General features: G+C 61.7%; 1 protein-coding gene across 1 annotated transcript; it reads left to right on the top strand.

The window, feature by feature from the left end:
- SPAG5 (sperm associated antigen 5) lies at window positions 1–21,845 on the top strand. The gene is made up of 24 exons (XM_037880511.2): window positions 1–126; window positions 2,980–3,126; window positions 3,791–5,040; window positions 6,001–6,193; window positions 7,872–7,991; window positions 8,773–8,865; window positions 9,295–9,429; window positions 10,079–10,198; window positions 10,583–10,675; window positions 11,100–11,234; window positions 12,034–12,148; window positions 12,626–12,719; window positions 13,147–13,228; window positions 14,440–14,573; window positions 15,030–15,195; window positions 15,352–15,445; window positions 16,448–16,522; window positions 17,000–17,123; window positions 17,603–17,714; window positions 18,397–18,477; window positions 18,658–18,810; window positions 19,333–19,386; window positions 20,269–20,349; window positions 21,018–21,845. The coding sequence occupies exons 1-24, from the start codon at window positions 91–93 to the stop codon at window positions 21,132–21,134; spliced, it is 3,804 nt and encodes a 1,267-aa protein (XP_037736439.1). The 5' UTR covers window positions 1–90; the 3' UTR covers window positions 21,135–21,845.
- The last annotated feature ends 1,731 nt before the right edge of the window (window positions 21,846–23,576 follow it).

Here is a 23,576-nt window from a genome sequence, read left to right as displayed (position 1 = left end):
AGCCAATGGCGTTCGCGCGCGCTGTTCGAATGGCGGGTGCGGCGGCTGGCGGCCAGAGGCGGCGGAGCAGGTCGGGTCTCGCGGGTCACCATGGAGACCGCCGGGCCCCGCGCGGCCGCGCGCGAGGTGAGGGGGGGCCCCGGCCCCGAGCCCGGGTCTCCTAGTCGGGGGCCCGTGTCGGGATCGCTGGGCAGCTCCGCCCGGGGTCCGCCCCGCCCCGGCTCCCCCCGCCCGCGTCCCGTTCCGGGCCCTGGCTCCCCCCCCGGGCACCAGCCTCCCCCCCGGGCCCTGCCCCGGGTCTCCTTCCCCCCGCCCCCCCCAGCCCTGGCTCCCCCGTCCCGTTCCGGGCCCTGGCTCCCGCCCCGGGCACCGGCCTCCCCCCCGGGCCCTGCCCCGGGTCTCCCCCCCCCCGCCCCGGCTCCCCCCCCTTCCCGTCCCGTTCCGGGCCCTGGCTCCCGCCCCGGGCACCGGCCTCCCCCCCGGGCCCTGCCCCGGGTCTCCCCCCCCCCGCCCCGGCTCCCCCCCGTCCCGTCCCGTTCCGGGCCCTGGCTCCCCCCCCCCCCGGGCACCGGCCTCCCCCCCGGGCCCTGCCCCGGGTCTCCTTCCCCCCGCCCCCCCAGCCCTGGCTCCCCCGTCCCGTTCCGGGCCCTGGCTCCCGCCCCGGGCACCGGCCTCCCCCCCGGGCCCTGCCCCGGGTCTCCCCCCCCCGCCCCGGCTCCCCCCCCCCCGTCCCGTTCCGGGCCCTGGCTCCCCCCCCCCCCCCGGGCACCAGTCTCCCCCCCGGGCCCTGCCCCGGGTCTCCTTCCCCCCGCCCCCCAGCCCTGGCTCCCCCCCCCCCCGGCCCGTTCGGGGCCCTGGCCCCCCCCCCCCCCCCGGGCACCAGTCTCCCCCCCGGGCCCTGCCCCGGGTCTCTTTCCCCCCCAGCCCTGGCCCCCCCGTCCCGTTCCGGGCCCTGGCTCCCCCCCCCCCGGGCACCAGTCTCCCCCCCGGGCCCCGCCCCGGGTCTCCTTCCCCCCCCGCCCCCCGTCCCGTTCCGGGCCCTGGCTCCCCCCCCGGGCACCGGCCTCCCCCCAGGGCCCCGCCCCGGGTCTCCTTCCCCCCCGCCCCCCCAGCCCTGGCTTCCCCCCCCCCGTCCCGTTCCGGGCCCTGGCTCCCCCCCCGGGCACCGGCCTCCCCCCAGGGCCCCGCCCCGGGTCTCCTTCCCCCCCGCCCCCCCAGCCCTGGCTTCCCCCCCCCGTCCCGTCCCGTTCCGGGCCCTGGCTCCCCCCCCCCCCCCCGGGCACCAGTCTCCCCCCCGGGCCCTGCCCCGGGTCTCCTTCCCCCCGCCCCCCCAGCCCTGGCTCCCCCGTCCCGTTCCGGGCCCTGGCTCCCGCCCCGGGCACCGGCCTCCCCCCCGGGCCCTGCCCCGGGGCTCCCCCCCCCGCCCCGGCCCCCCCCCCCCCCGTCCCGTTCCGGGCCCTGGCTCCCCCCCCCCCCCGGGCACCAGTCTCCCCCCCGGGCCCTGCCCCGGGTCTCCTTCCCCCCGCCCCCCAGCCCTGGCTCCCCCCCCCCCGTCCCGTTCCGGGCCCTGGCTCCCCCCCCCCCCCCCGGGCACCCGTCTCCCCCCCGGGCCCTGCCCCGGGTCTCTTTCCCCCCCAGCCCTGGCCCCCCCGTCCCGTTCCGGGCCCTGGCTCCCCCCCCCCCGGGCACCAGTCTCCCCCCCGGGCCCCGCCCCGGGTCTCCTTCCCCCCCGCCCCCCGTCCCGTTCCGGGCCCTGGCTCCCCCCCCGGGCACCGGCCTCCCCCCCGGGCCCCGCCCCGGGTCTCCTTCCCCCCCGCCCCCCCCGCCCTGGCTTCCCCCCCCCCCGTCCCGTTCCGGGCCCTGGCTCCCCCCCCGGGCACCGGCCTCCCCCCAGGGCCCCGCCCCGGGTCTCCTTCCCCCCCGCCCCCCCAGCCCTGGCTTCCCCCCCCCGTCCCGTCCCGTTCCGGGCCCTGGCTCCCCCCCCCCCCCCCCGGGCACCAGTCTCCCCCCCGGGCCCTGCCCCGGGTCTCCTTCCCCCCGCCCCCCCAGCCCTGGCTCCCCCGTTCCGGGCCCTGGCTCCCGCCCCGGGCACCGGCCTCCCCCCCGGGCCCTGCCCCGTGTCTCCCCCCCCCCCGCCCCGGCTCCCCCCCCCCCCCCGTCCCGTTCCGGGCCCTGGCTCCCCCCCCCCCCCCCCCCGGGCACCAGTCTCCCCCCCGGGCCCTGCCCCGGGTCTCCTTCCCCCCACCCCCCCAGCCCTGGCTCCCCCCCCCCCCCCGTCCCGTTCCGGGCCCTGGCTCCCCCCCCCCCCGGGCACCAGTCTCCCCCCCGGGCCCCGCCCCGGGTCTCCTTCCCCCCCGCCCCGTTCCGGGCCCTGGCTCCCCCCCCCCGGGCACCAGTCTCCCCCCCGGGCCCCGCCCCGGGTCTCCTTCCCCCCCGCCCCCCGTCCCGTTCCGGGCCCTGGCTCCCACCCCGGGCACCGGCCTCCCCCCAGGGCCCCGCCCCGGGTCTCCTTCCCCCCCGCCCCCCCCAGCCCTGGCTTCCCCCCCCCGTCCCGTTCCGGGCCCTGGCTCCCCCCCACCCCCGGGCACCAGTCTCCCCCCCGGGCCCCGCCCCGGGTCTCCTTCCCCCCAGCCCTGGCTTCCCCCCCCCCGTCCCGTTCCGGGCCCTGGCTCCCGCCCCGGGCACTGGCCTCCCCCCCGGGCCCTGCCCTGGGTGTCCTTCTCCCCCCAGCCCTGGCTTCCCCCGGGCCCCGCCCTGGGTGTCCTTCCCCCCCCCGGGCCCTGGCTCCCCCTCCCCCGGGCTCGGGCACCGGCCGCTCCCCCCCGGGCCCCACCCTGGGGCTCCTTCCCGCCCCCGGGCCCTGGGTGTCGTCGTCCGTCCGTCCGTCCCCCACACACATCCCAGAGATGCCCCTGGCCAAGCAGAGCCCGGCGGGGGGGGCAGCCTGTAGGGGTCACACGCAGGGTTTCTTGTGTCCAGCCTCGGAAGTCAGCCGGCCGGGCCCCGCTCCAGGACCTCTCGCTCCAGCAGCCGGCTGCTCCCCAGAAGCAGAAGTTTCCTCAAAGCGCGATGGAGTCTGCGAAACCCTCGTCTCTTACGCCGCTGTTCTGCAGGCTTCGGCTGCAGGTGGGGGCTGCTGCTGTGGGGCTGGAGAGCGCTGACCCCAATGGCCAAATACAGCCCCAGTGGGGCCGAGAGTCTGGAATCTCGTGGGGCTGGAGAGCGCTGACCCCAATGGCCAAATACAGCCCCAGTGGGGCCGAGAGTCTGGAATCTCGTGGGGCTGGAGAGCGCTGACCCCAATGGCCAAATACAGCCCCAGTGGGGCCGAGAGTCTGGAATCTCCCGGGGCACTGACCCCATAGACCTCACGCAGCTGTAGGCCCGGGGTGAAGGGAGCCTTCTCCTGAGTCACGCTGGCTAGCCTAGTTCTTGGAACCCGTCTGCACCATGGTTCTGACTCCATGGGTCCCGCAGAGCTGGGTGGGAGAGGGAGAAACAGCAGTTGGGAGGGGCTGGTGTCTTGCCATGGAAGAAGGCAAGGGGGTTCCTCCACATAGCCTAGAGAGCTTAGTAGGGCTCTCCTGCCTCCCGTTCTGCGCTGAACACAAGGATGTTCCCTATATGCTGTCTCTGGAGACAGGAAGGAAGCTGGGAAAGGGGCCTTCTGGGGTCAAGCTAGTCAAAGCCCAACATGCAGGATAGGCATCCATGTGTCTGGGGGGGTGCGGAACAGCAGGGGGCAGGGATTCTGCGGTTCTTGACCTCATTATTTTCCCCCTCCATGCAGGATGGCAGAAGCACGTTGCCTGGCTCACAGATGTCACCAGCTATAAAAATCTGGGCAGACTCCCTGCCAAACACAACATTCAGCCCCAAAACTGTGGAGGAAAACAAAGCTTGGCCCAATACAAAAGAGCAACAGCTGGGTCTGGCTCCAAATAGCTCCACACCAAAGGCTTTTGAGGCAGCTGGTAGCCCCCAGGAAATGGGTCAGGGGGAAAGTGCCATATCTGCCGGCTCTCTTCCTGGGGCTGAGCCTGGGGGGGAGCTTGTGCTGGGGGAGGTCGGGACCCTGCAGGACAACTTTTTGGGGAGGAGGGCAGATGCTGCAGACACTTCCCAGTTGGAGAGAGAGGTGGAGAAGAATGAGGCAGACTGGCCATGTACACCTGAGACATCTCAGGCTTCTAAAGTAACAGTGAGGCTGGATGAGGATCAGGCCCACGTGACAATGGCAGAGAACGAGCCCTGCCTGGACAGTGACCCTTCGGACGCCAGGGCCATCCAAGACACTGCTGCTGAGCTGGGGGTGCAGGAGAAGCAGAGCCATGCTGCTGTAACGATGATCTCATTAGTCCCTTCTGTGTGCTCTCCTGAGAGGCCGTGCCTGCTCCTAGCAGGGTCTGCAGAGGGGTGTGACCCTGAGCAGCTGTCAGCGACACAGGCGCTTGGCAGCCCTCCTCTCTCCGAGGAGAATGGCATCTGGGCCGTGATTCCTGAGGCTGATTCTCTGCAGCCTCCCAGCATCCTGGCCATCCTGAAGGAAACGGAAGGACGTAGCAGTACCCTGCCTATCCCACGGGGAGCAGAATCGGGAAGTTGCCCCCTCCCTTTTGGTGGTGACCAGCCCAGCTTGCTGGTGACTGAAGAGGGCTCCCCTCAGGCTTCTGTCTGGAAGGATGTGGCTTCACGTTCTGCTCAGAAGCCTTCCCTGCAGGGAGGAGCAGCAGCTCTCACAACCCCAGTGCCCTCTCATGAGATTGGGTGCAACGTGGCCGGTACCATCTCCTGGATGACCCCACTGGCATGGCTGGAGAAGAACATGGGCACCTCTGCTGTGATGGAGTCCTTGAGGCAAAGCCTGCCACTGCCAGCTCTGCAGCAAGATGCAGGCACAAGTGTCACCCCAGTCTCCACCTGCTTTGCGGGGACCTGGATGACTCCCCGAGCGCTGCTGGAGAAGAGCATGAACACCTCTGCGGAATGGCCTGCCTGCGCAAAGGACAGTGCTGCAGAAACAGATTCTCTTCTCTGGCAGTAAGTTTCCTTGTTATCCACACACAATTCTGTTACTCTCACACTCTAGGTGCACCCACCTTTACCCAATTCCTAGGGCTCGGGGCGTACTCTTTGCGGGTTTGCAGGACCTTTTACTAATGAAAGAGCCTTACACTGTAATACCCTTATCCTCTCAACGATTACCAGGCAGAATACACATGCTAAGCATAAAGTGCTCTGCTCCCCAGTCTTGGCCAGGCAGGCGGACTTTCCTGTTGGCCAGGCAAGGTCGGTCTCATCTGGATTCTGGCTGCTGCACGTCAGGCTTGTGCTGAGGGTTCTTATCAGCTTTGGGCTGTGTCTTGGGGGTGAATTCTTCCAGGTCTTTCCTCCTCTTCCTTCTCTGCTGCTCTCCTTCTTGGACCCCAGTTTATACAGTGAAATTTGAGTCCTGCTTAGCTGTGCCATAACCAGTCATTTCATTAACCAATCCAAACATATTGTAACAAAATTTTCTAACCTAATCATACCCCATCACCTTAATTTACACCTAACAAAATTAATTAACACACAGATCATACAGCCAAACAATAGAGAAAAGGAGACTATAAAGATAAAACAATAAAGAAATGAGGATTTCACAACCATAACTGTCAAGTGATTTCTTGCCAGACAGAATGCCATCAAACTAAGTTTTTTCTTTAACCATCGTAAGATCTGTTTCTTTATCTGGTGATGGTGGGTGCTATTAGGACAGGGACCTTCTTAACAGCCCGATATTACATTGTTTTAATGTAATTTAGATGGAATGTGAGGATCTAACTTCCTGCTTCTTAGCTAATGGCTGCTTCTCTTCTAATATGGCTATAGGAAAAGGCCTTATCCTTACATCCCCAGGTCCCTGGGGTTAGTCGATGTTCCTGAGCCGGGAGCCATTTCTGTAGTTCACAGGGGTCTGTGCTCCTGAAGCCCCTCACAAATATCTTCTCCTCTGACCAGCTGTTCCCAAGAGCACCTGAGTGCCCTGTCCCGGGCAGAGCTGGAGGGGCGGCTGGAGAGCACGCTTATCATCATTGAAGCCCTCTCGTGCCAGCTGCGGGATTGGCAGCAGAGCCAGTGGCCAGTTCCTCGTCTGGGGCCGGCAGACCAGAGAGACGTGCTCACGCAGACTGATGTCACCCACCCCAAAGCAGTAAGAGGGGCCCACTGTAGAGATGAGATCACATGCGTCTTGGGTTGCAGTGGGATGCTCCGAAGCAGAGGATGATGGCAGGTGTGGCCATGAGCTGTGCCTGCCTCCCCTCTGACTGAGTAGATCAGAAACTTCCCCTGTTGCCTATCAGTTAATTGCACTAGGTAATTGTGACAAAGCGGGACTGTTCTTAATGTTTCCTCAGAATACTGTAGGGGTGCCTCAGTTTCCCCTGTGCATTTCTTAAGTCTCTAGGTGGTGGGATAAGGGGGTGTAATTGTTGCAAAGCAAAGGGGTCCTGTTCTCTGCACCTACAAGCTCTGGTTTAGACCATTTCCAGTCATCTAATAAATCTCTGTTTTGCTGGCTGGCTGAGAGTCACGTCTGACTGCGGAGTTGGGGGGCAGGACCCTCTGGCTTCCTCAGGACCCCGCCTGGGCGGACTCGCTGTGGGAAACGCGCAGAGGATGCTGAGTGTTCTGAGGTCAGACCCAGGAAGGAGGAAGTTGTGTGAGCTGTGTGTCCTGAAGACAGGCTGCTCACAGAAAGGAGACTTCCCCAGAGTCCCGACTGGCTTTGTGGGAAGCAGTTCCAGAGCATTGCCCAGGGTCTCCATGACAGTAGTGGAGCCCGTAACTGCAGTCAGGCAAAGGGGTGCTTGGCAGCCCCCCATATGCAGTGCTAGCCTAGAACTTGGGAGCCCCAGGCTCTATTCCCTCTCTGCCAGACTTCCTGTGTGACCTTGCGCAAGTCACTTACCCTCTCCGTGCCTCTGATTTCTAGCTGTGCCATGGGGACAATAGCCCTGCCTGCCTCACAGGAGAGAGACACTAAAGGTTTTGAGGTGCTCAGGTGCTGCAGAGGTAGGGGCCGCACAAATCCATTAGCTAGCTAGTGGTTCTGCAGTTCTGTGGGGTGTGTCCAGAACCTCTGCTAGGTATGCAGCTGGGCAGTGCTGAGCAATCAAGGTCTTGAGCGCTCCCTGGCCAGTGCTGCTGTGACTCCCCCACTGCAGCTAGTGCATGGACTCCAGTGTTCCAGATCAACAGGCCACTCAAAGTACACAAGGTCCCATTGAGGGTAAATGGAGCGGAAGTGATGTGGGCTGAACGGCGATCGTTGAGTTCAGAGCTGATGAAACCTGGTCCCATGGTCGCCTGCTGCTACAGCACTGGCTAACCAAATCATGCGCATGGCTGGTCCGGCTCTTGCCAAGTTGGAGAACTGCAGCAGTCCTTGCTGTTCCTGGCCTCCTGATTACACTCGCCTGACTGCACCACTGACCACCAGCTCGTCCAGGAAGGAAGCTGCAAACGAGCATGTCTGCAGCCAGTGTGTGGGAGTGTGTGGCTGCATCCTTTGGTGGGTGGCAGGGGGGGTTGGGAAAAGGCAGCACCTGGGGGAAGCTTGCAGCTATCAGGACTAATGGTGATGCAAATGTCACAGCAATTGCTTAAATCTAGCCCTGCTGGGCAGAGATGCTGCCCCAGGCGCCCCTTCTCAGGCTGAGCCTGGTGCATGTGATCCTGGGGGAAGAAGACGAGGTGTTCAGCCTGTCTGGCTCTACTGAGCCCCCAGGACACGGGCAGAGTTGGCTCAAGCCCTGCCCACCTTACCCCTGTGAGAAACAATTCTCCTAGCCCTGTGAGTGATGGCTTGGGGATGGAATATCTTCCAGGAGGAGCAGCTTTATCATGACTTGTACATGGCAACCAGAGAGAGACTCAAGGCCCTGCAGCGGACCCAGGAGGATGAGCAGGCTCTGAAAGAGGAGCTGGAACAGGCCAGGGAGGCAATGGTAGGTCCTGGAGGGGTTTGTGTACAAGGAGGGTAGAAAGAAAAGGAGTACTTGTGGCACCTTAGAGACTAACAAATTTATTTGAGCATAAGCTTTCGTGAGCTACAGATGAAGCATCCGATGAAGTGAGCTGTAGCTCACGAAAGCTTATGCTCAAATAAATTTGTTAGTCTCTAAGGTGCGACAAGTACTCCTTTTCTTTTTGTGGATACAGACTAACACAGCTGCTACTCTGAAAGGAGGGTAGAGTGTCCTCAAGGGGGTGGGTGCTTCCAGGGCTGGCTGTCCAAGTGCGGCTTCCAGTGAGAACAGCTGGAGCTGGTTAAACGTGCAGGGCTGTCTCTTGGGGGGCTAAGCCAAATGGACTCCTGACTCCTCCCTGTGCTCCTCAACGAGTCATCCACTACAGGGAGGCAGGGCTAGTCCACAGGTGGGACGTTCTGCTCCCCATCCCAGGTGTTGTAACAAGCAGGGCCCCTGCTTTAGGGATCGATTCCATGTACAGTGGGTCCTCTGAGAATGGCCACTCTCGGGACAGATGGCTTGTCTACTTGCTCATCTGCACATTCAGATACTTTGGCCTGTCTCTGAAGGCAGGAAGCTGCCTAACAAGGGTCGTCACTTGTACAGGTTCCTCTGCTACCAATGGTGGCAATTTGGTTACACCACCAGATCTCCAGTGGGTCCTGGACCCTTGGCTGGTGCCCAAGTCCCAGCAGTGGCCTTTCAATAGGGTTCCCAAAGCCACATCTGCGGTGTGAATGCTCCTCTTGTCTTGCAGAGATCCTGGACTGTGGAGTCTCAGTCGTTCCTGGACACCGCAAATACTTCCCTGCGGAATCTGCAGGAAGACCGAGGAACCCTAAACCAACAGGTGAGATTGTCCAGCTCTGCGATGCTCTGTGGCTGAGCCTCTGAGCGCTAGCAGGCGTATGTCAGCCCTCAGAATGTGCCTTCGGCTCTTCCAACAGCCGTGCTCAGAGAGACCCTGGAGAGGGCCGGGCCTGGCTCGTGGTGCCCCGGGTTCGTTGGAGCACTCAGTGGCTGGGATGTCAGATGGTTCTAATTCGTGAGACTTGTCCCTGTGGAGCTGGTCACACCATGTGTTGCCAAGGCTCTGGGTAGGGTGGGTACCCCGGGGGGGGGTCCAGCCTGGCAGCCTTGGTGCCCAATGCACGGGCCGCTTGAACGGTGCCTCTGAAGGAGCATGGGGCAGGCCTGTGTTGGGCCTGGAACCTCTGGGATTCCACAGGGACTCCAGGCCGTCCTCAGGGGCGCTCTCCTCCTCCTCCTCCTCTTGTAGCAAGACCAGATGAGGGCCCTGCTCTCCCGGAACCGGAGTTCACTGGACAAAGTGGCAGCCAAACTGAAGAGCTGCCTGGCGGAGCGGGATGAGATGCGGAGCCGAGCGGCGGAGGCACTCAAGGCTAAAGAAGCGGTAACAGGCTCAGACCCCTGTGGGATGCTGTTCAGAGGGCAGGGCAGGGCTGTGGTGGTGCTGGGCCCAGAGCGTGCCCTGCCCCAACAGTGGGGTAGGAGCAAGAGCAGCTGGCGGGACTGGTTAGCCTGGGCCTGGTGGTCGGGGCTCTGCATGCCAGGGCTGATTTCAGCCCCACTCTCGCTGCTAGCTCCGCAGCGCTGGGGATGCTGCTGGTGTCTCCGGGGGGCGGGTGTCTTGTAGCTCAGTGGCAGCCACGCCAGTGGACGGGTGGAGTTGCCTCTCTCTGCGGGAGTGCTGGACAGCCCCCTCTCAGCCAGTCCCACTGGCCCTTGAAGAGGGTGCTGGGTGACCTGTCGGCAGGGAGCTGTGCCCCGGGCCAGCATATACAAGGGGGCAGGGTTAAGGACTTGGCTGAGGCCTCCCCAGTGCTTCAGCAGAGGGGCATGAGGGAGAGCCCTGCCCTGCAGCCTGAGTGTAGCACTGGTGCTTCCTCTGTGACATCAACATCTTAATCTCCCATGTGTGGGTCCTGCTGCTAATGTGTGCTGGGGCTGTGCCACCCCTCCCTGGGGCACCTGGCAATGGTGGCACTAGGCTGATGGATCACTGTTAAAATCCCCACGTGCACGTGTCTCCCCCTCCCCAGAGTGATCTGGTTCTGGAGGCCTTCCGTGTCCATGCCAGCGCTCGGATCAGAACCCTAGAGCAGGGATTGGAGTCCCAGTGCGAGCTCTGCACCCTTGTTGAGGAGGCTCGTGAGCACCAGGTAAGGAAGGGTAGTGGGCTCTGCGTGGGTGTCTGGCCCTGCTCTTGACCTTCTTAGCCTGTGGGCCCAGCCAGCTTGCTGGAAACCTTGTGTGCTGCCCACTGCACGGGCTCAGCCAGGGGTCTGCTGAACTTGTGATTCAATTTGATATGCTGCAGCTTGGGGCAGTGTTCTCCTGTCTCTGCCATTAGTGATGCTGGGAGTTTCCCCTGCCGCTACTTTGGCCTGGTCTCAAGGCATGAGGCTGCCTAAGACCAGTTCCTCTGCGCTTCCATTGGGGGCGACTGTCTACACCATCAGTTCTCCAGAAGGTCTTGGACTCTTGGCCACTGCCCACTTCCCAGCATCCGCATTGGCAATGCTAACGCCCCTCTTGTCTTGCAGAGATCCTGGACCGTGGAGTCTCAGTTGTTCCTGGACGCCGCAAATACTTCCCTGCGGAATCTGCAGGAAGACCGAGGAACCCTAAACCAACAGGTGAGATTGTCCAGCTCTGCGATGATCTGTGGCTGAGCCTCTGAGCGCTAGCAGGCGTATGTCAGCCCTCGGAATGTGCCTTCGGCTCTTCCAACAGCCGTGCTCAGAGAGACCCTGGAGAGGGCCGGGCCTGGCTCGTGGTGCCCCGGGTTCGTTGGAGCACTCAGTGGCTGGGATGTCAGATGGCTCTAATTCGTGAGACTTGTCCCTGTGGAGCTGGTCACACCATGTGTTGCCAAGGCTCTGGGTGGGGTGGGTCCCCGGGGAGGGGGGTCCAGCCTGGCAGCCTTCGTGCCCAATGCACGGGCCGCTTGAACGGTGCCTCTGAAGGAGCATGGGGCAGGCCTGTGTTGGGCCTGGAACCTCTGGGATTCCACAGGGACTCCAGGCCGTCCTCAGGGGCGCTCTCCTCCTCCTCTTGTAGCAAGACCAGATGAGGGCCCTGCTCTCCCGGAACCGGAGTTCACTGGACAAAGTGGCAGCCAAACTGAAGAGCTGCCTGGCGGAGCGGGATGAGATGCGGAGCCGAGCGGCGGAGGCACTCAAGGCTAAAGAAGCGGTAACAGGCTCAGACCCCTGTGGGATGCTGTTCAGAGGGCAGGGCAGGGCTGTGGTGGTGCTGGGCCCAGAGCGTGCCCTGCCCCAACAGTGGGGTAGGAGCAAGAGCAGCTGGCGGGACTGGTTAGCCTGGGCCTGGTGGTCGGGGCTCTGCATGCCAGGGCTGACTTCAGCCCCACTCTCGCTGCAAGCTCTGCAGTGCTGGGGATGCTGCTGGTGTCTCGGGGGTGAGCCTTGCAGCTCAGCGGCAGCCACGCCACATCAACAGCTGAATCTCCCACGGGTGGGTCCTGCTGCTAATGTGTGCTGGGGCTGCACCATCCCTCAGCAGTGGGGCTGTCAGGGCTCCCTGGGACACCTGGCGGGGGTGGTGCTAGCTGGTGCTTAGCAAATGCCGAGGGCTGAGCACCTCCTTCCTCCAGGATGACCCTGGTGCAAGATGGCCATGTGAGCAATGCCATGTTTAGCAGCCAATGGCTGGAGTGTAGCTGCAAGGAGGCCTGTCTGTCAGATGTCTGGTGCAGACCCAAGGATGCCAAGAGGCAGATGAGTGGGGCACGGTGGGCATTTGCCATCCAGGGGTCAGAACATGGCCCCTTTTCCAGCATCGCAGTCTGGTACAGAACTGCTGCCTTGCCTCCTCCTGTATCTTTAGGAGGGCATTAGAAACCCCTGAGCACTTGTCCCATTTGGGATGTGGATGCCAGCAGCGTCCAGCTCTCGGTGCCTGTTGGGCTGGGCCAGAGAAGCCCCCAAGGGGCAGGATTGAGCAGTGAGCCAGGTGCTGTGCTCTGTTGCAGGCTTCCAGGGAGCTGGAGGCGGCTTTCGGGAGGCTGGAGGAAGTGACTGCAGAGCTGCAGGATTCTGTAGCCCAGGTGGATCAGCTGACGGTGACAAACTCCCGGCTGGGAGCAGGTATGTCTGCATGTGAGGCTGGGTCTCTCGGTGTCTTGTGTGGATGTGCAAAGGCCCAAGAGGTGGCAGCAGCTGGCCCTTCCTGCGGTAAGAGGCTGGGAGACACTCGCACAGCTGCATCTTGCTGCATGCTGGTCACGTGCTAGGGCACAAAGCCCAGACCATGTCTTGCTATGCTGAGGACGGAGCTGAGCATCCCGAGCCTCCAACATTGGCTAGAGGGCTCCTCCTGTAACAGTAGCTGCCTGTTCCATTTGCATGTCAGTGCCCTGTAGATTTCTTGGAGGCCACCTTGCTGACAGCTCCGACAACTGGATAAGACTAATGTGTGCACCCCCACCATACTCCAGTATCTGGGCTGCTGCTTAAGACCTGCTCTGGGGGATGGGCAGGCAAGGGCTCCTCTGCCTTCTCAGCTTTGCACGTTCACTGATGCCAACTGTGCAGCTAACCTCCGTGCTGTGCACTGTGCCCTAGATCTCAGCACGCTGTTGAGGGACCTGGCCAGCCTGCAGCGCGAGCGGGATGAGCTGCGAGAGAAGCATGCAGACCTGTCGGAAGAGATGGCGCGGTGAGTCTCCAGCCTCCGGGTGCTGAGGCTGGGGGGCATAGAAGCAAAGTGCTGTGCAATCCAGAGACTGAATAATGAGGAACAAAATGTGATGCTCTAAGGGGGGCTCTTGGACAATCCTCGTTCTGCTGCCTCCCCTTCCCCGAAATTCACTTCTGTTCTGAAAAAAGAACAGGAGGACTTGTGGCACCTTACAGACTAACAAATTTATTAGAGCATAAGCTTTCGTGGGCTACAGCCCACTTCATCGGATGCATAGAATGGAACATATAGTAAGAAAATATATACAGAGAAGGTGGAAGTTGCCACACAAACTGTAAGAGGAGTGGATCTCCTGGGCAGATCCCGTCAGCTGCCCCTCCTGGGCCCAGAGCCTGCAGCTGGCAGCTGAGCTGCACACTAATTGCTTCCCTCCTTCCTATCTCAGGCTGACCAGGGAGCAGGAGCTTCTCCAGCAGCAGCACGACCGGGTGCGTCAGGAGCTGCGTGAGATGACCGAGTGCCACGAGGTAGAGGCTGTGGGGGATGGGCTAACCCTTCTGTTAGGGGCACAGGACACTCGCTGTGCTAGTGGCATGCGCTCCATCCCATTGACCCCTTTGGCAGCCTTCACAGACCATGATATTAAACCGTAGACCAGGACCAGTTAACGTCGCCTCCTCCCTGCACGTAGGCCTGGAGCTGCCAGGCCCCCTGACCGCTCAAATGTCCTTTCCAAAACCCCTCCTAGAGGGACACAGAAAAAGCTGGGCATCCTAACTGCGGGTGCAAATCCTACTGGCCCAGGACTTGCTATATGCGGTGCCAGACCAGTGCCATAAAACCCCCTGGCAGCTAAATCTCTCAAAGGAACTCTCTCTCTCTCTCTGCCTTGGATCCTAGCCCTCCTCGCTACTCATCCTGCCCTTTCTTTCACTCCTTAACCTTCTGGTATCTGATACTCCAGGTGCGTCAGCTAGTGATGCTGTGGAGGCTGGAATCCCAAGGTGACTTCCGAGTACAAAGGGCAGACTTCCCGCTCCAGCAGTTCTTGAGAAAGCCATGGCTGAAGTCATGGAAAAACTGGCTGAGCGTGGAAAGCAAGATGGGCATTGGAAGGTCTGGTATTTCACAAGCTGCAAGGGCTGAACAAGCGTATAAATGCTGTGGGGAGCAACTGCCTGTTGCTGACCCTGTGCTCGGTCCTGTGATCCCTGTGGTCAGCTCTTCCCAACCATCTCTGTGCAGTTACTCTGGGGGTGAGACTTGGCTGGGCCTTTCCATGCACTTGAATGCCTGACTGTTCCAATCCCCCTGGGGAATCGGCCTGGCTGCTGCAGCTTTGGCCTTTGCACACCCCAGTGCAGGGCGAGTCGGCCCATCCCGTACTTCCTAGCAGAGTCTGCTGGCAGGTGAGGTGTGGGGGTGGAACTCTGATCTGCCAAGCACTCTGGTGAGAAGGGGGAAAGACTACAGAACTGTTGCAGGGCTCTGAGGCCTGTTAGATGAAAGACCCCCTGATACCTGGGGGCAGGCCTCACCAGCCCCTCAAATGAGAATGGGGTTGGGGAGGAGTCTCCGCTTGGGCGCTTGCAGGAAAGTAGAGTGGGATTTGAGCTAACTGCTCCCCAGCTCCTGGTGTGAACATGGCCCTCCTTAGCCGTTCCTGGCCTGGATGTGCTGAGCACCTCCCGCTGTACCAACTCCCACTCCTCACTAGTAAATCTTCCCTCTGCCCCAGTTCATTGACCAGGAGAACCGTGTGTCCCGGGAGCAGCTGACAGAGACAGAAAATGAGCTGAGAGCCACCCTTGCAGTCCTGCGGGAGCGCAGCATGCAGTACGAGGACCTGAAGGACGCCTACCAGCACCTCCAGTGAGCCAGCAGCTGCACTCTGCCTCTCTGAGCCCTTCGTGTGCCTCCCTCCCCAACTCGTTGCTGTGTCTGAAAAGCCCTGCATCCAGGGGAAGGAGCTTGGCATGTCTCTGTTCAGCTCCTGACGGGCAGGGTCCCCTCCCAACCTCACCCATGGCTGGGAGGCAAAGGGTGCCAGTGAACGAGCCCCTCAGTGCACCCTAGTACATCCCTGATTGTCCCAGTCCCTGTGGCAAACCCATGGGCACTCTGGCTGGGCACAGCTGGTCTCATCCTCTGGTTATTCAAAAGGCACCTCCAAGTGTCCCCCTGTGCCCTGGCCACCGAACCGAGGAAGTCAATCACAGCCAGACCATGAGGCTGCCATGACATGCCTCCCGTTTCCCCTCCCCACCCTGAGAAGATGGGACCTCGATGGGCACTGAGCAAGCTCTGACTTCCCCCTGTTCTCCCCAGGAAGGAGCGGGACACCCTCTGCGAGGAGCTCGACTGCAGCAAGGCAGAGGCCCTGGGCCTGCAGCTCATCAGGGACAAACTCCTGAAGTCCTCCCTGGAGCTCGCTCAGACCAAGGAGAGGCTGCTGGACCTCACTGATGTTCTCCAAGGTGCCCTGCCAGGAGAGGTAGGAGTCCAGGGAACTGCCGTCTGGCTGTTGATCACAGAACCCTCTGTAGCATGGGTTTCTGCAGCCTGTCTGCCCTGGGGAAGCAGAGCAATGTCTGTAATGCTGCCTTGGCATCTGTGGTACAGCCACTCTGACCTTCTTTTGTCATTGAAGGCTGCTGATGCTGCATCGAGGAGCAGAGTGTGTACCCCTCGCAGCGTTCCTTGCTCCTTCGTGGGCAGCGTCTTGAAAGCTATGGCAGGAAAAGGTAGGATGTGGCTGCCAGAAATTGCTTATTGGCTCTGGTTCTTGTCTGTTGCTCCAGAAACCCTGCCTGTGTGGAGGGGGCTGGTTAGTGCTTCACAGACAAGGAGGGGCGTGAAGTGCTCTGTAAACCAGCCAAACCCGGGGCTGAGCCTCCCATCGCCCCGGTAGTGTGGGGGGCCTCCCTCTGCACTGTGCAGGCCTGTCATACAGTGACCCTCCCCTTGGTATTGGAGATGCAGCCATTGCAGTGAGTGGGGGACCTGCCCATAGTGCTTTGCTCTGCCACGTGCTCAGGGGCCAGAAGTACCTTGCTGACACTGAAGCAAGACAGAAGTGGTTACAGCTTCCCAGCCAGTGGTTGAGGCTGCTCCCGTGTCTGGGAAGGAGCCGTCAAGCTTCCAGTGCCCCCCGCTTTATTGTCAAATTCTGTGCCTCTGCTCTCCCTTCCTGTGACTGGTCGGGCTGCATTAGGCCTCAGCCGGGGTGGTGGATGAATTCTGATGAACCTGCCACAGAAAACCAGCTCTGCCCAGAACACTACAGCCCTCGGCCGCCTCGTGGGCTGTCTCTGACCCCAGAGCCAGATTGCTTCAGTGAGGAGTGTCGGCGCTTCCGTGGCAAACAGGCCCCTCGATGCCCAGGGCTTCCTGTCTCCGGTTAGGCCTCCTTCCCACGCAGCCTGCAGACAGGGGATGGTTCAGCTCTTCGAGGCTGGTGCTGTTCCTCCCCGGGGCTGGCAGGATCACCCACCGCAGGGCCAGAAAGCACAGAACCATAGTTGTCTTGGGATGGCCTTGTCCCAGGGCTCCTCACATGGGGCGTGGCGAGGGGCCTCAGCACCAGTCCCCTCTCTCAGGGCCCAAGCCCGAGGGACTCCCCTGAGGAGAAGGGAAGTACCCGGATCCATGCAGGCACCATGGCCTAGCAGTGGGTCAGGGTCATAGAAAGGGGTAACCTGTGTTGATAACCCAGCATCAAGCCCATCTGACCTGCTTTGTTACAGGCATTGATGAAGAAGCTGCTGAAGGCTCGACCACGTTCACCAAGGTTGAACCTGCTACTCCTCAGATGCCAGCAGGTAATGGCCTGGTGTCTGCCCTCTCTTCCCTTGCCAATTAACGTGGCCTTGCTGGGCCCCAGTGCAAAGGGCACTGGCCTGGTCCCAGGAGGTGCCCTGGAGCAGGGCAGGTGCAAACACCTGAGTGCACTAGGCTTTCCCAGGGAACCTGGCTTGTCCCTTCATCCAGGTTTGACTCAGCAACAGGTTCCCTCTTGTAACTGCTGAGCACCAGGGGGCCGGGCCGGGGGCAGTGGCTATGCAGGTGGGCTAAAGCTGCCTGCTGTTCCAGGCATAGCAGCTGGTGTCTGTTCCTGGCCTGGCGCTGCCCTGGACCTTGCTGGGTAATTGGAACCTGAGCACAGTATAACACACAAGTTTGTTTCCTTTCGGCTTGTGAGGGGTTCTCCATTAACCCTGGCATTGTGGGCTAGCCCCATGCACTGTGAGCCATTGCTCCCCTGCCATGCAAATGGCTGGTGTCTGCTCTGCCCCCAGAGATCGAGGAGAGCCTGCGGGAGACTGTCTTGGAGCTGAGAGCTGCTGTCTCTCATCTCATCACTGTGAGCGTCCAGAGCCAGAAGGCGGCACAGCACGAGGTTCAGGAGCTGCAGGCTAAACTGTGAGTTCAGCATCTGGCCCTTGAGTCAAAGGAGATGTGATGGGAATGCCCAGCGGGCTCTGGGCAGTACCACTGATGCTTGCTGACCTGTCGCTCCCCCACTGGCCACTGCCCATCCCTGTGCAGCTGAGCAACACGTCTAGGCCTGCGACCCCCAGGAGCTAACCCTGTCAACCTCCAGCCCTCCATACACAGAGGGTCCCTTCCCAGCCCAGCTGGCACCCCCTCAGCAGGACTGGAGGGTCCCCTTATCATGGCCCTAGATGCCAGGCACAGCTGGTATGTTGATTGATTACTCTCCCCTCATGTACAGTCCAGGGGGCGGGTTGGAGCAGCGGGTGCATGAGCTGGGCCCAGTGGCTGCTGGGCAGCACCCGGCTCCCCGGGGAGGCAGGGTCACCCTGAGAGCACGGCTATGCAGCCCACATTCCATCTGCTCTGTGCCCTCTGAAGACTCAGTTTGGCTCTTCTTCTCATAGCTCTGACCATCAGCACCAGCTGGAGAGCCTGGAATCCAGGCTCCAGGCAGAGATTGATGCCCGGGATGCAAACCTTGCCAAGCTAAACAAGACCCTGGGAGTCAGGTTTCAGGTGAGCAGGCGCCAGAACTGGGTTAGGTATGAACTCCAGGGCAGAGCTGATCTGGGACGTGGACCAGGCAGGCTCAGATTCTAGGACACGGGAGAATCTGGGTAACCGGTTTTTTCCATATCCTGCAGCTGCTCGCTAGCCTGATCTAATGCGGCACTTGTGTGGCTCCCCAGCGTCCCAGGCTGAGGGCACGTTACTGGCTGGGTCCTGAGTGTTCCTGGGTCAGGACTGCTCCAGCCTAAGAGAACTGCCCCCATCTGGCTGTGCATGTCCAACTGTAATGTCTGCATTGGGGCAGGCTGGGACCCTGGTGTGACTGACCCCTTGCTACCTCTGATGATGGGGCAGGATAACCCCGGCTCTGTGTGCAGCCTGGTGGCAGGGGAATGGTGTTGGGACTCACTTGACTGAAGCTGCTGGTGAACTGGGGGCTTGTGCCCATCCTGTTGCCTGCCTCCGCCCTGTCCTCACTGTCCATGTCCCGCTGAGTGTCCGCTGGCAGCTGTTGTCACAGTGACTGCAACAGACAAAAACCCACCAGCTGCCTCCCCTCGGTACTGGGCCCGGGCTCCCTCTTTGCCTGCTCCTTTCCTGGGAGAGCAGCATGTCTATGACTCTGCTGCAAGGGTGGTGCCACTCCGGGAGGCTCTGTCCTAAATGCTGCCGTCCTCTCTCTCTTCAGAGCGAGAAGGAGCTGCAGGACATCGTGCGGCAACAGGAGGAGAAGATGCTGCAGCTCATTGACCGGAGCCGGGAAGTCACGGTACCCACCTCTGCAGGCTGGGGGCATGTCGGGTTAGATCCTGGAATGGGCTCGGCCCTGCTGCCCACTGTGCTCAGTACAGTGCCACGTACAGGACAGGAGCTGCCCTGTGGGCCCTAGAGGCTGGGACGGAGTCCTTTGCTGCACTCCCCAGCATCTCACTGGCTTCTCTCCCCTCAGAATTTGAAGGCAGAGGTCTCTCACCTGACGCACCTGCTCCGGCGTGCGGAGACGGAGGCTGAGGTGCTGTGGGAGGAGGTGAGGGGACGAGACCCCAGCACGACACCTCTGGATGCTGACACTGTCCAGGAGAAAGTCTGGCTACGACAGGAGGTGAAGCCAGCAGTGCTCGGGCAGGGGCAGATTCTGGTGCAGGAAGGGAGGGGCTCGGTGGGGGGTCGCTCTTGGCCTAGGGCAGTTATATAGCATGGGGCTAACTGCCAAGAGACAGGTGCCCCGGGGCTGTTGGCATTTGTTTTCCCCCACCCATGGGCCCCTTCTTGCTACGTTGTGGCTCCTTTCTATTAGTGCTATGGAAAGGGAGCAGGGAGAGGCCCCGCAGCCCTGCTGGTGGTTCAGTAGTGGGTTAGACAGTGGGCGCTCCCAGCCTGGCGGCAGGAGGGGGAGTGCTGGGCATGGCTAGGCCCGAGATGGTCCGCATGCTGGGCACGGGCTGGCTAATGGCAGGGAAGGGGAGGCAGTACATGCCCTGGCTGGGAGCGGCTGGCACAAGGAGGGAGCCAGCTCTTCGGGGGCTGGTGGGGTCTGTTCTCTCCCCATCCCTGAGTCAGGCTCTAGCCCTGGCTGTGGGCATCCAGCTGCATTGTGCCCCTGCATTGTGCCCCTGTCTTGCAGGTGAACAAGCTGAGGGAGCTACTCCTGGAGACGCAGCATGACTACCAGGACCAAGTAAGGGGCAGGGCCTAGGGTGGCACGCGTGTGTGGTGGGGGGGCAGGGTGTCTGGCTGCATTGTCCCCTCACCGGAGGCTTCAGGATTGACTGCTATGGAGCCTCTCTCATGCCTGCTCCCGCTCTGCGTTCTCCCCACCCAGCTGCTAAGCCAGAGGTGGGCAAACTACAGCCCGCGGGCCACATCTGGGCCACGGGACTGTCCTGCCTGGCCTCTGAGCTCCTAGCCCGGGAGGCTCGCCCCAGGCCCCTCCCCCCCGCCCCCCGCGCAGCCTCACCTTGCGGGCGAGCTCCTGGGGCAGGGCAGCTGCAGAGCCCGGCCTGACCCGGTCTCTGTGTTGCGTGGTGACCTGGCCCAGCTCCAGCCGGGCAGTGCAGCTGTAGCACCACCAGCCACTGGCGCTCCAGGCAGCGCAGTAAGGGGGCAGGGAGCAGGGGGGGTTGGATAGAGGGCAGGGGAGTTCGGGGAGGTGGTGGTGGTGGTGGGAGTTCAGGGTGGTAGAGGGTGGGAGTGTGGATGTGGATGGGGGCAGGAACAGGGGGTTGAATTGGGGAAGGAGGAGGGGGGGGTTGGATGAGGCGGCAGGAGTCTGGGGGCGGTCAGGGGACAGGGAGTGGGGGGTGTGTGGATGGGGTAGGGGTCTCGGGGGGGCCGTCAGGGAACGGGGGGGTTCAATGGGGCAGGGGTTCTGGGGAGGATAGGAGGTGGGGGCCAGGCCACTACCCCCACCCCTAATCACCCCTCCATACAATTTCCAAAACCCAATGCGATCCTCAGGCCAAAAAGTTTGCCTGCCCCTGTGGTCAGCCATTAAAATATGCGGGCTCTGGGGTGTGCTCTGCTCCCATCCCTCTGCACAGCTCTGTGTTCTCCTTTGCAGAGGAGAATCCTGGAGGGGAAACTCCATCACGCCCAGATGATGCTAAGGAGCCGTGAGGAAATGGAAGAGAAGATCAAAGAGGTGAGGCCCTTTGGGGCGGGGCTCTCACTACACCTGCATGGTATCATTGATAAGGCTCTTGGCATGGCTAACTGACAAACAGCCAGGGCTGTCCCCCTTCCTCCCATCACACAGCCTGTTTCCACACTGCTATGCACAAAGCCCTTGGGAGAACAGCTGGGTCTCAGGGATGGGCCCAGCCCAGCCCCACCTGAAAGCATCGCAGGTGAGGCTGCCTTCAGAAGGGCCTGGTCTAGCTGCAGGGGTCTGGCAAAGGACATGAGTGATGTGACTGCTGTGGAAGGGCTGGGGCCCTGGAGTGTGGTGGGATTGCAGCCCAGGGAGGGCCCCTCCATCCTATTCTGCTGCTGTCCCTGAGGGGCTCCCCACCTGCTGCCCCATGCTGAGGGCAGTAAGTGGCTTGTGTGCCGTCACTGAAACGACCACTTCTGCACCCACGGCTGCTCCCTGTCCTGTCTTTCTGGGTCCTGCCAAGGCCTAGGCACTGCCCCGGCTGGCGGGCCAGAACCATTCACACAGCTGCCTGGCCCTCGGTGTTAGGATTGAGAGCTATAGATGGAGACCCTCACTTGGCATGGCCTGCCTGTCCCATTCCTAGCTGCTGGGGTCCTGCTCCCCCACCTCCAGCTTGGCTGCAGCTCCTCGAACTCTTCCTCTTCCTTTCCCAGGTGCTCTCCTCCATCCCTGCTGCGGTGACTGCCGGCTCCTGGGAGTTCCAGAACCTGCTGCACTACCTTGGGCTGAAGCTGGTGGATGGCGACAGATGCTCTGGGGACACACCGTAGCCGTGAGGTGTGATTCACTCAGTGTTTGGAAGCCTCCTTGCTTAGCTTCCCCTGTATTTTAACTGAGCCCGGTTGAGTGTTACCGTTCCTGTCTGGAACGCAGGTGGGCTGGGCTCCGTAGCGCGCTGTGTGTGTGTGTGTGTGTGTATATATATATATATATTTATTAAAGTTGTGACACCCTGCATTGCTCTGCCTCTTGCCTGATCCGAGAGCCTCTCTTGGGGCTCACTAACAGGCTAACTGCCCAGGTAGGCTGGAGTTCATTCTTTGGGTTCTCTGCTGCCTGCCAGGGGAGCATTCATAGTAACTGTCTGAGGGCACCTGGCATGATACCTGCTGCCCCGGTCAGAGCAGCCGGACTCCTTTGGGCTTATCACGGGGCAGACGACTTCCCCACCACTGCCTCCTCTCCCTGCGTTGTGACAGCCCCCCCTTCCTTGGCAGGGGGTCGCTCCTCTGCCTGGTGTTCTGTAGTTCGTATGCAGCCTTGCTGATCTTCACGTTCCCAGGGCTCCTGCGAACTGCACACGCATGAACCCAGCAAGGCTGAGCTGACCTAGTTTCCCCTCAGAGGCAGCTCCTGCTCTTGGTGTCCTAGATTCTCAGTTCCTTGCTCCTCGGATCTAACTTCCGGTGATCCTTTCTTAGGGTGAAAGCCTCCTGCAGAGGCGGTAGCCTGAGGCTGCTTTGTCCTTGGGACCCCCGGCTCTTGGGGGTGGTGTGAGAGATTCCCAGGACCCAGCAGTAATGGGGTGATGTGGAAGTGCAGCCTGGGCCCGGTGAGAAGGGGAAGCTGTCTGGTGGTGTGAGCATGCAGCAGAGCTGGACCACACAGCTGGGTCTAATCTCCTGTCACTGTCCCTCTGGCCAGCCCAGGGCTTCCAGGAGCAGAGCCCCTTGCCACTCCTGACCTCTCCCCAGCAACCCTGCTGGGGAGGGGGGAGCACGCATGCTGGGCCTTCCCTGAGCACAGATCTGCGACGGGGGGCTTGCTTTGAAAACCTCTTTCTATTTCACTCAAATGTTGATTCCTTCCCACCTCCCCCCTTTGTCAAACATCTGCAGGATCTCCCTGCCTTGAAAGCATGAGGGAAGCCCTGAGTTGGAGTCTTCCATGCTGTTGCAGGACGTAGCCTTGTGCGGGCTCCTATGGGCCATGCTGTCCTCTGCTCTGGATCGGTGGGTTGTAGCTGCATGGGTCTATTGAGCTCCTCCCAGGGCAGAGCTGCTGCCAGGACAGCACTTGCTTGTGACCACACTAACCAGAATGTGCCCAAAAGCAGCTATAAAAACCAGAGCGTTTTGTTTCCATAATGGCTTCGCTCCCTGGTGCTGTCCCCGCCTCTCAGCTGGGTGGCAGGGTCACCTTGCCTCTCTCTTCAGCTGTGGAACAGCTGCCTCTGCCCCTAGCTGTAGCTGAGGGGAGTATGGGAGGTGCTGGGAACCAGGCTCGCTTCCCTCCCCTCCCCCTCCTGTATTCAGCTTAAAGGACAGGTCTCATAAACAGCAGCCTCTGAACAGCTGCAATCCAGTGGCTAGGCATCCTGCCAAGGAGCCTCTAGGACCTGCTGTGAGCAGACACCACCTATGCTGCTACTCAGCCCACGGTCCTGGAAAATTAACCCGGCTGGGTACGTTTGCCCTGCAGTGCAGGGCACAGAGCAGATGGCCTGGTCCTTATCCCGCTTCTGCTGCTTAGAGGGACAGCAGGGAGCTGCGATTTCACTCCCTGTGAAGGCTGAGTGGCCTTAGGGACAGCATGGGGGCCTGTCCCTCCACTCCCTCTCAGGATTGTGCTCCTCTCCCTCGAACCACCTCCCTGCCACATGCTACCATGGGCCCCACAGAGCCCCTTCTGCCCTACCTAGGACAGCAAGTAGAGAGAGACCCATTTTCATCTTCGAGCCTGGGAGCTGCTGTAGGGGACTGGGCTGCAGCTCTAGAGGAAGATGGAGGCCCCATGCCACGTGGGGTGACAGGAGGAGACGCCCGACTGGCCAACGGCTGGTTCCTGGCTCAGGCCTCCGGCAGCGCAGAGAAGCTGTGAATCTCGGTGGGGAAGAGCTGGGCAGTGTGTGCCAGGCAGGGCCTACGGCGCTAAACTTCCCCTTCGCTAAGAGGAGCCATTCAGGGCCAGACAATGGGAGACTGAATGGAGAGGACTTGGCAGTGGTTCCTGGAAGGGGGAAAGGCAGGGTCAGGTACTGCGAGGGGCCCACGGGGGGCCTGGACAGCGAGAGGACAGGGAGGTTGCCTGGCCTCCCTGCCTTGGGCGTAAGAGCAGCATGGGGATAGGGGTCCATGCAAGTGCCAGGGCCCTTGGAGTTTGAGGGCCTCAGGCCCCCCCGGGGGGTTCTGCGGGGGTGCCCTGGCAGCCAGGCCCCATGCTCTCCCTGCTTGTCACGTACTGGGTCAGGTGCTTCGGCTTGGGTCGGGTGC

Source organism: Chelonia mydas, chromosome 17 (assembly GCF_015237465.2).
Source record: "Chelonia mydas isolate rCheMyd1 chromosome 17, rCheMyd1.pri.v2, whole genome shotgun sequence".
Lineage (NCBI taxonomy): Eukaryota > Metazoa > Chordata > Testudines > Cheloniidae > Chelonia > Chelonia mydas.
The sequence above is the reverse complement of the archived record's forward strand: the minus strand, read 5'-3'. Positions and strand labels throughout refer to the sequence as shown.